We start from the raw sequence: 13,642 nt of genomic DNA, 5'->3' as shown, positions 1-13,642 counted from the left end.
CATTTTCCTTGCAGTGTGTCTTGAATGTAAGATCTGACATTATTTCTAAGTCATCTTCTTCTCTACTGATGCTTTGTTTTATACTCCCCTTCAGTTTTTATTTCCTCAATCTTTCCATTGCTTCCTGTGGCCCTCTAGAAGGTCTGGTATACATTAGCTCGATATGTATAAAGAATGAAACAGTGCTGTGATTTATTTTCCAATGTCGGATATAAGAATGATAAATATAACTGTGGCGACTACTAATCTTAGAGGAGCAGATTTTTACACCGTGACAGCCCTCGATATTATTTAGTTGACTTATTACTTTGGTTGCCATTTACTAGAAAATTAAGGGTACCTACAGTCACTACTCGATCAGCCGGGCTGGGTTATGTGTGGACAGCAGTAACAGCCTGGTTGGTCAGGCCCTGATCTAGCGGGAGGCCTGGTTAAGGACTGGGCCGCGGGGGCGTTGATCCTTGGAACGACCTCCAGGTAGGGAGACCAGTGTCCGTCTTTCCTGTCATTTCTCTTACATGCATTTCGTTTGCCATTACAAAACTTTAATATATATATATATATATATATATATATATATATATATATATATATATATATATATATATTATTTTTATTATTATCACACCGGCCGATTCCCACCAAGGCAGGGTGGCCCGAAAAAGAAAAACTTTCACCATCATTCACTCCATCACTGTCTTGCCAGAAGGGTGCTTTACACTATAGTTTTTAAACTGCAACATTAACACCCCTCCTTCAGGGTGCAGGCACTGTACTTCCCATCTCCAGGACTCAAGTCCGGCCCGCCGGTTTCCCTGAATCCCTTCATAAATGTTACCTTGCTCACACTCCAACAGCACGTCAAGTATTAAAAACCATTTGTCTCCATTCACTCCTATCAAACACGCTCACGCATGCCTGCTGGAAGTCCAAGCCCCTCGCACACAAAACCTCCTTTACCCCCTCCCTCCAACCCTTCCTAGGCCGACCCCTACCCCGCCTTCCTTCCACTACAGACTGATACACTCTTGAAGTCATTCTGTTTCGCTCCATTCTCTCTACATGTCCGAACCACCTCAACAACCCTTCCTCAGCCCTCTGGACAACAGTTTTGGTAATCCCGCACCTCCTCCTAACTTCCAAACTACGAATTCTCTGCATTATATTCACACCACACATTGCCCTCAGACATGACATCTCCACTGCCTCCAGCCTTCTCCTCGCTGCAACATTCATCACCCACGCTTCACACCCATATAAGAGCGTTGGTAAAACTATACTCTCATACATTCCCCTCTTTGCCTCCAAGGACAAAGTTCTTTGTCTCCACAGACTCCTAAGTGCACCACTCACTCTTTTTCCCTCATCAATTCTATGATTCACCTCATCTTTCATAGACCCATCCGCTGACACGTCCACTCCCAAATATCTGAATACATTCACCTCCTCCATACTCTCTCCCTCCAATCTGATATTCAATCTTTCATCACCTAATCTTTTTGTTATCCTCATAACCTTACTCTTTCCTGTATTCACCTTTAATTTTCTTCTTTTGCACACCCTACCAAATTCATCCACCAATCTCTGCAACTTCTCTTCAGAATCTCCCAAGAGCACAGTGTCATCAGCAAAGAGCAGCTGTGACAACTCCCACTTTGTGTGTGATTCTTTATCTTTTAACTCCACGCCTCTTGCCAAGACCCTCGCATTTACTTCTCTTACAACCCCATCTATAAATATATTAAACAACCACGGTGACATCACACATCCTTGTCTAAGGCCTACTTTTACTGGGAAAAAATTTCCCTCTTTCCTACATACTCTAACTTGAGCCTCACTATCCTCGTAAAAACTCTTCACTGCTTTCAGTAACCTACCTCCTACACCATACACTTGCAACATCTGCCACATTGCCCCCCTATCCACCCTGTCATATGCCTTTTCCAAATCCATAAATGCCACAAAGACCTCTTTAGCCTTATCTAAATACTGTTCACTTATATGTTTCACTGTAAACACCTGGTCCACACACCCCCTACCTTTCCTAAAGCCTCCTTGTTCATCTGCTATCCTATTCTCCGTCTTACTCTTAATTCTTTCAATTATAACTCTACCATACACTTTACCAGGTACACTCAACAGACTTATCCCCCTATAATTTTTGCACTCTCTTTTATCCCCTTTGCCTTTATACAAAGGAACTATGCATGCTCTCTGCCAATCCCTAGGTACCTTACCCTCTTCCATACATTTATTAAATAATTGCACCAACCACTCCAAAACTATATCCCCACCTGCTTTTAACATTTCTATCTTTATCCCATCAATCCCGGCTGCCTTACCCCCTTTCATTTTGCCTACTGCCTCACGAACTTCCCCCACACTCACAACTGGCTCTTCCTCACTCCTACAAGATGTTATTCCTCCTTGCCCTATACACGAAATCACAGCTTCCCTATCTTCATCAACATTTAACAATTCCTCAAAATATTCCTTCCATCTTCCCAATACCTCTAACTCTCCATTTAATAACTCTCCTCTCCTATTTTTAACTGACAAATCCATTTGTTCTCTAGGCTTTCTTAACTTGTTAATCTCACTCCAAAACTTTTTCTTATTTTCAACAAAATTTGTTGATAACATCTCACCCACTCTCCCATTTGCTCTCTTTTTACATTGCTTCACCACTCTCTTAACTTCTCTCTTTTTCTCCATATACTCTTCCCTCCTTGCATCACTTCTACTTTGTAAAAACTTCTCATATGCTAACTTTTTCTCCCTTACTACTCTCTTTACATCATCATTCCACCAATCGCTCCTCTTCCCTCCTGCACCCACTTTCCTGTAACCACAATATATATATATATATATATATATATATATATATATATATATATATATATATATATATATATATATATATATATGTCGTGCCGAATAGGCAGAACTTGCGATCTTGGCTTAAATAGCAACGTTCATCTTGCCATATAGGACAAGTGAAAATTTGTGTATGCAATAATTTCGCCAAAATCATTCTGAACCTAACGAAAAAAATATATTTCACTGTGTTTGTTTAGTATTAAATTATTGTAAACAAATCTAAAATATATTTAGTTGGGTTAGGCCAAAATAAATTGTTCTTGCTATAATAAGGTTAGGTAAGTTTTCTAAGTTCCCTTTGGTGCAAAATTATAAATTTTTACATCAACATTAATGAAAAATATATATCTTTAAACGTATAAGAGAAAATTTTAGAAAGACTTAATTTTAAATGAGTTCTTGCTAATTGACCAGTTTTACATATTCGGCACGACATATATATATATATATATAAATATATATATATATATATATATATATATAATATATAATATATATATGTGTGTGTGTGTGTGTGTGTGTGTGTGTGTGTTTAGAATTCGCAGAAAAGGCGAAATATTAACAAACACTAATCTCAGGTCGAAGGAGACTAGAACCTATATATATGTCGTGCCGAATGGGTAAAGCTGGTCAATTAGCAAGAACTCGTTTAAAATTAAGTCCTTTCTAAAATTTTCTCTTGTACGTTTAAATATTTTTTTGCATTTATGTTAATGTAAAAAAAATAATTTTGTACCACAAGAACCTTACAAAACTTACCTAACCTTATTATAACAAGCGCAATTTAATTTAGCCTAATCCAACTAAATATATTTTAGATAAGTTTACATTAATTTAATAATAAACAAACACAATGAAATATATTATTTTCGTTAGGTTCAGAATGATTTTTGCTAAATTATTGCATACACAAATTTTCGCTTGCTTTATTCGGCAAGAAGAGTGTTGCTATTTAAACCAAAATCGCAAGTTTTACCCATTCGGCTGCGATTAGCCGAAGATTCGAACCTGTGTTGTTTTAGCCCGCCTGATGGTTAGCGAAAATTCCACGACGCTCTAACCCAAGGGACCATACAATCCTACAAGAATCACGCACCCAGCAGAGCTAGGTGTTGTATCGTGATCCGAGGACATACGATGATGCTTCAGAGCTAATTTCATCCTCCTCCAAGTTTGGTGTACTAGCCTCCACCAGCAGTATATATGGTATTGTAACCATGAACAAGTGATATTTAATCAATAACAACACTGCGACTAGCTTCTATGTCTTCAGTAATCTCTCTTCTTAAAACTTTCCCAAATATTGTTATAATGTGCGACATACTAGCCTATAGGAAATTTGCAATAGCTACACTGTCACGTGTGTGGATTGTGGAGGATATCTGTGGTTTTAGAACGTCTTAGATGACGCCACACAATATACAAAGCGTGTGATAGTGCTTTTCCAGTATTTTTTTTGATGAATCTGACCTTCATGATTATGGACCTGGGACGGTGTTAATGTTTATGGGATCGGTGGCTTAATGCAAGTCAAGTGATTCCATGGTTACCCGAGACATGATACATTAGTAACAGCAACACTATTAGTACCATAAGCTGCATTAGTAACACCAAGAACAACATGACATATACTGCATCAGTAACACCAGCAGCAGCACAACAACTACAGATTCATTACATATTTATTCATTAGAAAAGCGCTAAGGAATAATGGGGTCATACAGCATGGAAATGAAAGTCAATCAGTTTTGACTCAAAGAAGGGGATGATAACACTAGTTCTGTATCATGAGTCTTCAACGGTGAGAAGCACAGCAGTACTCACCTGGGCCAGGTTGGGGAGCAGGCTCGGCGGAGACGGGGGGTAGGAGAGGTGCAGCTGCAAGCAGCAGAAGCATCAGCAGCAAGAGGGGCAGCAGGTGCTGCTGTGGGGGGCAGGGGGAACCAGGGAGGGGGCGCCGCTCCCCCTGGACCCATTTCACCATCCTGCCCGCCTCCCCTCACATCTGAAACCATTAAAAAATAAAATAATTAGATCTGAGGGGAATTCTTATTGGCAGACATCAAACCACGAATAAAATAAAAATATTTCAAATAATCAAAACATCTGGCAACCCATGTCAGGGAAAAAAAAGATAAAAAATGTTGCCCAAAATTCAAGTAAAAAAAATTTTCTGCTATATAAAAAACCATATCAGAGACTCCCATCAGTCCTTCATATCGCACGCACCAAATTTTCTTTCTGATTCAATTAAGTAATTCAGTGTGAGTGAGGACGCCTCGCCAGACCTCCTACCCATGAACACCCGATCACCATCCACCACCACTGACGTGTACCAACTGTAACCATCACCACTATCACCACTTTACACTACAATCACCACTACCACCACCACCGTTGAGGTGAAGAGCTCTCAATCAAAACTACCATCACCACCTTCACCACTTCCGTTTAAGTGAATAGCTTTCAATCGCATCTTTTAATCACCACCACCAGTCTTCAAGAGAAAACTCGACAAGTATCTTCACCAGGTGCCAGATCAATCAGGCTGTGATGGGGCAGCGGGCCTCCAGCAGCAACAGCCTGGTTGACCAGGCAAGCACCAGACGAGCCTGGCCATAGAAGACTCTCGAAACTTATCAAAGCTATATCAAAAGTATAACCACTGATGAGTATAACTTACAATCACCACCACTACCGTTGATTATTCCACCCGCTGCATTACCCTCTCCCCTCAAGAAGATTTCTTGATGCTGGTGAGGAGCTTTAGATCTAGGGAACTGGATCTGTGCTCCAGTTCCCTGAATTAAGCCTAAATACCGTCCACATCCTCCCACAGGTGCTGTATAATTCTATGGGTTTAGCGCTTCCCCCTTGATTATAATAATTCCATTACCCTCTTCCCCAGACATGCATTACGGCCAATCAGAACTCCCAGTCCCTCTGCTGGGTATCAGGAACAATCAGAACTCCCAGTCCCTCTGCTGGGTATCAGGAGCAATCAGAACTCCCAGTCCTTCTGCTGGGTATCAGGAGCAATCAGAACTCCCAGTCCTTCTGCTGGGTATCAGTAACACTCAGAACTTCCAGTCCCTCTGCTGGGTATCAGGAGCAATCAGAACTCCGAGTCCCTCCAATGAACATGAATTATGGATTATGGCACATCATAACTTTCACTTCCTCCCTTCAGCAAACACATATCTGATGGTGAAGCCCTGACTGATGAACCTGCTGGAGATCAGGGAAAACCACAGAAGCTAGAGATGAGTGGGCGAGCTACACATTCCTGGTCGCAAGAAAGCCTTTAACACAGTCCATCACCAGACCGACGCGGGAATGGAAAGGCAAGCAAGAATGCTAGGAAGAAAGGATATAGAAGATAGTTTATCTACTTGTAGTCTACCCATAGTAGATTCCCGGTACTAGGTTGAGTGAGGATAATAAGTAGGGCACATCAAGGATTAGTACCTGGTAGGGTGAGGAGTAATCAATGGGGTTCCTGAAGGATGAGTACCAGATATAATCAGTGGGATACCTGAAGGATCAGTACCAGGCAAGGTGAGAGTAATCAGTGGGGTACCTGAAGGATCAGTACCAGGTAGGGTGAGAGTAATCAGTGGGGTATCTGAAGGATCAGTACCAGGTAGGGTGAGTAATCAGTGGGATACCTGAAGAATCAGTATCAGGTAGAGTGAGAGTAATCAGTGAGGTACTTGGCATAAAACATTAAAAAGCACACGAGGGAAATGGGAGACGAGTCAATATGGATCCGGAGAAAGAGAGTGTAGTTTCAATTCCTTTCAACAAAAATGTGAAGGCACACAGCCAGACTAGTCCAGGGAATGAAGGAAAGGCACTAAGATTGGCTAAGGAAACTGAACCTAATGAACTTCGAAGAGGTAAGAAACAGGCGAAATTATCATAACTGTAACTGGTCCTGTATCTGCACACCTAAATTATGCGCTACTATAGCAAAGAGTGTAAATGCCTTCACTGAAAAAAAGCGTTCAATGAGTACACTAGGAGAAAATTAGAAAAGTGTAAAGGTACCAACACTCTTCAACACCTCTTTCATACATAAGGGGAATTATGAACATATGGCTTAGCTGCCTTCAAGTGGAAACTGGTTAAGTTCCTGAAGTCGGTTTCTGATCAGTCTGGTTGTGACGCATACGTTGTTTGTGCTAGTCCGTGCGATTGGCGCAAACAACCTGGTCGATCAGGTTAGCAACCAGGATGGCTAATCTTGAACCAAGCAAACGGGAGCGGTGATCCCCGAAATAGTCTACAGGCAATGACGTAGGTACCTGAACGGAACCAGGAAAACGTTCAAATCTGCCTGGTGGTGTGAGAACGGGTTTCAAGTCGAGTATCAGCAATAACCATCACTCACATGAGTCAGGCAGCCAATCATAACTGAATTACACGTTTGGACCACCGAGTGAACAACTTTCATTCAGTAACCGGAAAAAAAGGTGACGTAATGTTGGTAGGGAACCTCCAAACTCACTGTATTGACAACTGTTGTGCTGCTGTCTGCCTACCAACACTGCAGGCGAGAATGGAAGTAAACAGCAAACACATGAGGAAGGACAGGGTGAAGTGAAACAAAGAGGAAAAAAAAAAGGATTACTAAGGAATGATGAAGAATGGAGGAGAAAGTGTGAATGGGGGAGAAGAAATATGGGGAGAGAGAGAGAGAGAGAGAGAGAGAGAGAGAGAGAGAGAGAGAGAGAGAGAGAGAGAGAGAGAGAGAGAGAGAGAGAGAGAGAGAAAATGCTGGCCAACAGATGGCTCCAATTCCATCCTGTTCCCTACTTATGTTTCATAACAATAAAATGTTTTCAAATGAAGTGATGTAGGTAACAGCTCTAAGCTTGTCAATAAAGCTAGGGATCCTTAACCTAACCTTGTCAAACCCTGTGTAAAAAAATAAGAGAGAGAGAAACAGAGAGAGACTAATATACACTAAATACAACGGTATCAAATATGTAAGACGTGGTGGAAATAAGGTATTGGAAAATAAATGAAGATGCAAGAGAGAAGGGGAGAATAACGAGACGAAGGAGGAAAGGAAGGAGGGGGTGGGGGAAGAGAGAGAGAAAAAAAGCAAGCATGGGATTACATGTGAGAGGCAACTAGCAAAAGACCTCACAGACCACACCGAGAGCCTAGTTATGGTCATCATCTGTTGCTTCATGGAAGTTAGGGTAAGGAGAGTATAAGAGAAGCGTCTCTTCCCGCACTCCACTACCTCAGTCCATCCATCAAGATTGATGCACTGAACACATTGATTCCAGGCTGAGGGACTGATTTCCTCAAACTCCTCTTTTTCTACCGTTCTTCTTGGTACTGGACTGAAGAAGCCACTGACTGGCGAAACGTTTCCTCATAAAGATTCCCAAATGATGCACGAGTGTCTCATTCTTTGTGTTGTTCGTGCTCAGTGTGTTTCATACCGTAACAATCCAGGGCAGATCCTCATTACTCGCCAAGATAAGATCAAGAGTAATTTCTAATCTAGTTGATATCGCTATTTGCTGAATTAAGCCGAATTTCTCAGAGTAATAACAGTTTATTTTCATTCAGACTCCCTCCTGGGACCTTCTTTGCTATTATAGCCTTTGAAATATTGTTCCATTTTAGGTTTCTCGAACTGAAATCACAAGCAGCAGGATGTTTGGGACCGGATGAAAGAATTTTGAGGCAGTGTTCGATTTTCGATTACTGATCTTTAAACTGCTGGTAAGTTCCATCTGGTGGCTCACATACAAGACTATTAGCCAAATTTATATTTGAAATTTTCACTGCCGAAACTTCGACTATTTTATTTGTGATGTTAAATAACTTCGTGCAGATTAACAATTTATCACAAAAACAAACTTCTCGCTGAAGTCATTTCTCGGTTGCATTTCACTTAGTGAGGAGAGGCAAAGTCTGGAGGGAAGGAGAGGGGAAGTGCTCAGGGAAGAGTGAGGTCGGACAAGATTGAAGACGAGGTAAAGGGACGGGAAATAAGTGTAGACAGAGTAACGCGAATAGGAGAAAGGAGGGTGTGGAGGGGAAGAGGAGAAAAAAAAACACGGTGTGGATGGGAATCGAACTCACGGCGAGTCGTAAAACTCCAGGGAAGAGCGCAAGAAACTGGGCCAGCCGGACCAGTGGCTTACGCACTAAGACACGCGTCAGGAAACACTGGACCTGTTTTCTGACAAACCTTACCTAACCTAACCCAGTGGCTTAAGCACTGGCCTGGAATTTTACGACTCACTTGCCGTGAGTTCGAACCCCACCCTTAACGTGGTTTCTTTGAAGTCGTCTTATTACGATTTCGTGAGTCATGATGGGAAAGAGGGAGTAAAATACAGCACCCTAAAATAGCACAGCATAATGACTGCTTAATTGCACCAATCAAAACACTCCATCTCGTGCACCCATTAACATGCCTAATCACCTATCACGTATCTACATAAAAATGATTAAATAACCTCTACGTCTAAATTACTCACTTACCACCATTACGCCAGGCTACCGTAAAACACCTTTAATTACCATCACATAGTATCTAATCACTTACATAAGTATCCTAGCTATTACACACATAATTGTATCATGCAAGCGCTCCAGTCACCACAATGTGACATAATGCACCAACACAAGTATAACCACCATCACATTATCAATCAGCACGTGATTACTCACACGAGACCTTCATTTATCATTTCACTGAATGTAATCACCCACCTCCAGCGCTGAGCCCAGAGTCCAGCACAACGCTGAGAAAAGGTACAATTATCATGGTTGATACAACTGGAAAAATAAACACAAATGCGGTATAATACGATGTTTTATTAACCATGTTTCGCTCACACAGTGAGCTTTATCAAGTTACAAACAGATCTTCCTGAATAAAGAGTACACGAGTATATATAGGAAGGAGAATCAGGTGGAGGATGTTGGGTAGGTTGTATTTGAGACGGTCCTGCCGGTCAGTCTCAAGGCGCTATAGTGCAGTCATACGTGAGGGAAACGGAAGGCTGTTCAATATTTTGCACTCTGGCTGTTGCTCCTCTTTTGTTTCTGCCACAGAGCATGTAAGATGACTTGTGATTATTACAAGCTTCTACTTACAGGCAATCTACACTTACATTTAGTCTCCTGTCTGGTTAATAAAAGTATTAATTCCTACACGTTTTCCTTTACGAGGTCAGGTTTAAAATCGGTCTGCGAGGAAGGTGGAGATGATCGTTGGAACCATTAAGAGAGATACCCTAGTAGGTCGCATCACGCTTGGTCTCAGGTCAGATGGAGAATTTAACACGTCACCCTGTCATCTGTCAGACGTCAGCGGGAGAGAGTAAACCCCGGTGAGGCTGTTGATAGCATCCCAGGCCTACAGGGGTAAGAATGCTCTCGAAACACATCAAAGGTATACTGAAGGTATGTCTCACAGACACACTTGTGACAGGTTTTGAGGGGGTTCTACTCCTGCAGCCCAGCCTGGTTAACAAGGTTGTTGCTGTTAGCGTACCGCTAGTGCATAAACGCCTATCTGATCAAGTACTTACAGTAGTTAGTGGCTCAGTTTCCTCTTGAAAACTCAGCCCATCCTCTTAATAACAGACAGGATTTCACTGCTGCTAAGACAGCCAAGAAGGTGACTTAAATAGTGGCTGCCTGACATACAACTTTCTGACACTAGAAACTATGAACAACACCGAAAATATGGATGAAAGAACACAAGTGCATACACCTGGGACCTTACTGACCAAGGTCAGTAAGGTCCCAAGACCGAAACATATCCAATGTAGATGTCCTAAGTGTCATTGTCTTCGATAAATCTTCGTAGTGTCCTCCGAGCGTCCCAGCTTTCTGGTCGTACAATAGAACGCTTTATCGCCTTTATCTTATAATTCACTAACTAGAGTTGTGGTATGCTATAATTGGTTAACTTTTACTGAAAGAGGTCAGTCTGATCTAATTAAACCTAATTTAACCGAACCTAAATAAATCGAGAACCTTGCTTAGCTACGTATAATGAAATATTCACAGAGGATTTAAATCCAGGTATAAAAATCAACATGGAATTTAAATCTAGCTTTAAAAATCTATATAGTATTTAAATCCAAGTTTAAAAATCCACATAGGATGGAATCCATGTTTAAAAATTCACACAGGATTTAAATCCAGGCTTAAAAATCCACATAGGATATAAATCCTATGTCTCCAACCTGGCGTCCTGGTTGAGGGTCTGGTTTGTCACGCTGTTGGTGCTTGTAGTTTGCAGTCCCAGGAAACCATGTCAGCTTCCAGGACTTGACAAAAGACAAAAGCTGATCCAAGATCTCAAGATCACAGGTCAGGTGGCCATCGTTCACAGGTCAGGTTAATATCGTTTGCAGGTCAGGTGGTCATTGTTTAAAGGTCAGGTGGTCATCGTTCGCAGGTCAGGTGGTCATCGTTCACAGGTCAGGTGGTCATCATATACAGGTCAGGTGGTCATTGTTTAAAGGTCAGTTGGTCACTGTTTAAAGGTCAGGTGGCCATTGTTCACAGGTCAGGTGGTCATCGTTCACACGTCAGGTGGTCATCCTTCGCACGTCACGTGGTCATCGTTCACACGTCACATCGTCATCGTTCACAGGTCAGGTGGTCATCGTTCACAGGTTAGAAAGTCATCGTTCACAGGTCAGGTGGCCATCGTTCGTTCACAGGTCAAATGGCCATCGTTCACAGGTCAGGTGATCATCGTTCGCAGGTCAGGCGGTCATCGTTCACAGGTCAAGTGGTCATCGTTCACAGGTCAGATGGTCATCGTTCACAGGTCAGGTGGTCATCGTTCACAGGTCAGGTGGTCATCGTTCACAGGTCAAGTGGTCATCGTTCACAGGTTAGGAAGTCATCGTTCACAGGTCAGGTGGCCATCGTTCGTTCACAGGTCAAATGGCCATCGTTCACAGGTCAGGCGGTCATCGTTCACAGGTCAGGCGGTCATCGTTCACAGGTCAAGTGGTCATCGTTCACAGGTCAGATGGTCATCGTTCACAGGTCAGGTGGTCATCGTTCACAGGTCAAGTGGTCATCGTTCACAGGTCAGGTGGAGAGAGCACTTCACAAGAATGATATTAAATTTTAATCGGTCAAAGGTGTAAACTAGAGACTAAGAGGGGAAGAGGAAGGGAAAGGGAGAGGGAAGGGGTGAAAGGGTGAACGAACATCTGGAAGGGAGAGTGACGCAGCAACTTCTCTTCCAAGCCACAATGACATAGGAACTGAGACAAAAGATACTTACCAAACGCTGCTGTTCCTGTTGTTTCTCCTGTTCCTGTTACCGTTGTTTCTCTTCCTGTTACAGCTACTGTTATTGTTTATGCTGTTCCTCTTGTTTCTGTTACTGTTAGGGTTGTTCCTATTTCACTGCTGCTTCTGTTATTTGTTATTGTTTATCCGTTACTACCACTACTGCTATTATATTCACATGGAAGCGCTAAATCCGCAGGTCATAAAACGCCTGATATTTTTATGTTGTTTCTGCAAATGTCGCTTCTGTTATCATTTCTGTTAACGCTGTTTCAATCGCTATAACTGCTGATGGCGCAAGTAATATGAATTCCGCTGACCACTCCTTCGGGAGCTCGTGGCTTAGTTGGTAGCGTCCTCAGCTCACACACTGAGGGATCCTGGATCGATCCCCGGCACGGGTGAAACGTTGGACATGTTTCCATACACCCGCAACCCTTGTTCACCTAGCAGTAAGTAGATACCTGGGTGTTAGCCGAGACTTGTAGGTTGCATCCTGGGGTATAAGATTAACCCAAGTTACCAGAAATGCTCTGCATGTTATAATCAAAACAAAGCGCTAAATCCGCAAGGAATGTTCTGCAAAACCAGGGGCTTTCTGTGTACAGCACCAGTGATGTCAGTCAGCTAGATCGGTAACAGTTAAATTGCATACTTGTAGAAATGAAGATAATAATAATTATTATTATTCAAATTTTAAGTAATTGCTGCTAATAAATAGCTAGGTAGTTATTTTTTGTTTATATCAGCAGTGTGCTGTTACGCAGATGATGTTTACACTGTCATATTCCATCACACAAGATGGGTTCCCCTGTCATATTCCATCACACAGGATGGGTTCCCCTGTCATATTCCATCACACAGGATGGGTTCCCCTGTCATATTCCATCACACAGGATGGGTTCCCCTATCATATTCCATCACACAGGATGGGTTCCCCTGTCATATTCCATCACACAAGATGGGTTCCCCTGTCATATTCCATCACACAGGATGGGTTCCCCTGTCATATTCCATCACACAGGATGGGTTCCCCTGTCATATTCCATCACACAGTATGGGTTCCCCTATCATATTCCATCACACAGGATGGGTTCCCCTGTCATATTCCATCACACAAGATGGGTTCCCCTGTCATATTCCATCACACAGGATGGGTTCCCCTGTCATATTCCATCACATAGGATGGGTTCCCCTGTCATATTCCATCACACAGGATGGGTTCCCCTGCCATATTCCATCACACAGGATGGGTTCCCCTGTCATATTCCATCACACAGGATGGGTTCCCCTGTCATATTCCATCACACAGGATGGGTTCCCCTGTCATATTCCATCACACAGGATGGGTTCCCCTGCCATATTCCATCACACAGGATGGGTTCCCCTGTCATATTCCATCACACAGGATGGGTTCCCCTGTCATATTCCATCACACAGGATGTGTTCCCCTGCCATATTC

At 42.4% G+C, this 13,642-nt stretch overlaps 1 protein-coding gene across 1 annotated transcript in view; it reads right to left on the bottom strand.

Annotated features, from left to right (window-relative positions):
• Nucleotides 1-13,642, bottom strand: part of LOC128688250 (netrin receptor UNC5B) — an 812,793-nt gene that overhangs the window by 718,865 nt on the left and 80,286 nt on the right. Inside the window, exon 2 of the mRNA XM_070086825.1 lies at nt 4,705-4,885. Within this exon, the coding sequence (XP_069942926.1) occupies nt 4,705-4,864 (160 nt within the window). The 5' untranslated portion in view covers nt 4,865-4,885. The remainder of the gene's footprint in view (nt 1-4,704; nt 4,886-13,642) is intronic.

Source organism: Cherax quadricarinatus, chromosome 19 (assembly GCF_038502225.1).
Source record: "Cherax quadricarinatus isolate ZL_2023a chromosome 19, ASM3850222v1, whole genome shotgun sequence".
NCBI classification, from domain to species: Eukaryota; Metazoa; Arthropoda; class Malacostraca; order Decapoda; family Parastacidae; genus Cherax; species Cherax quadricarinatus.
This window is presented reverse-complemented; position numbering and strand designations above follow the sequence as displayed.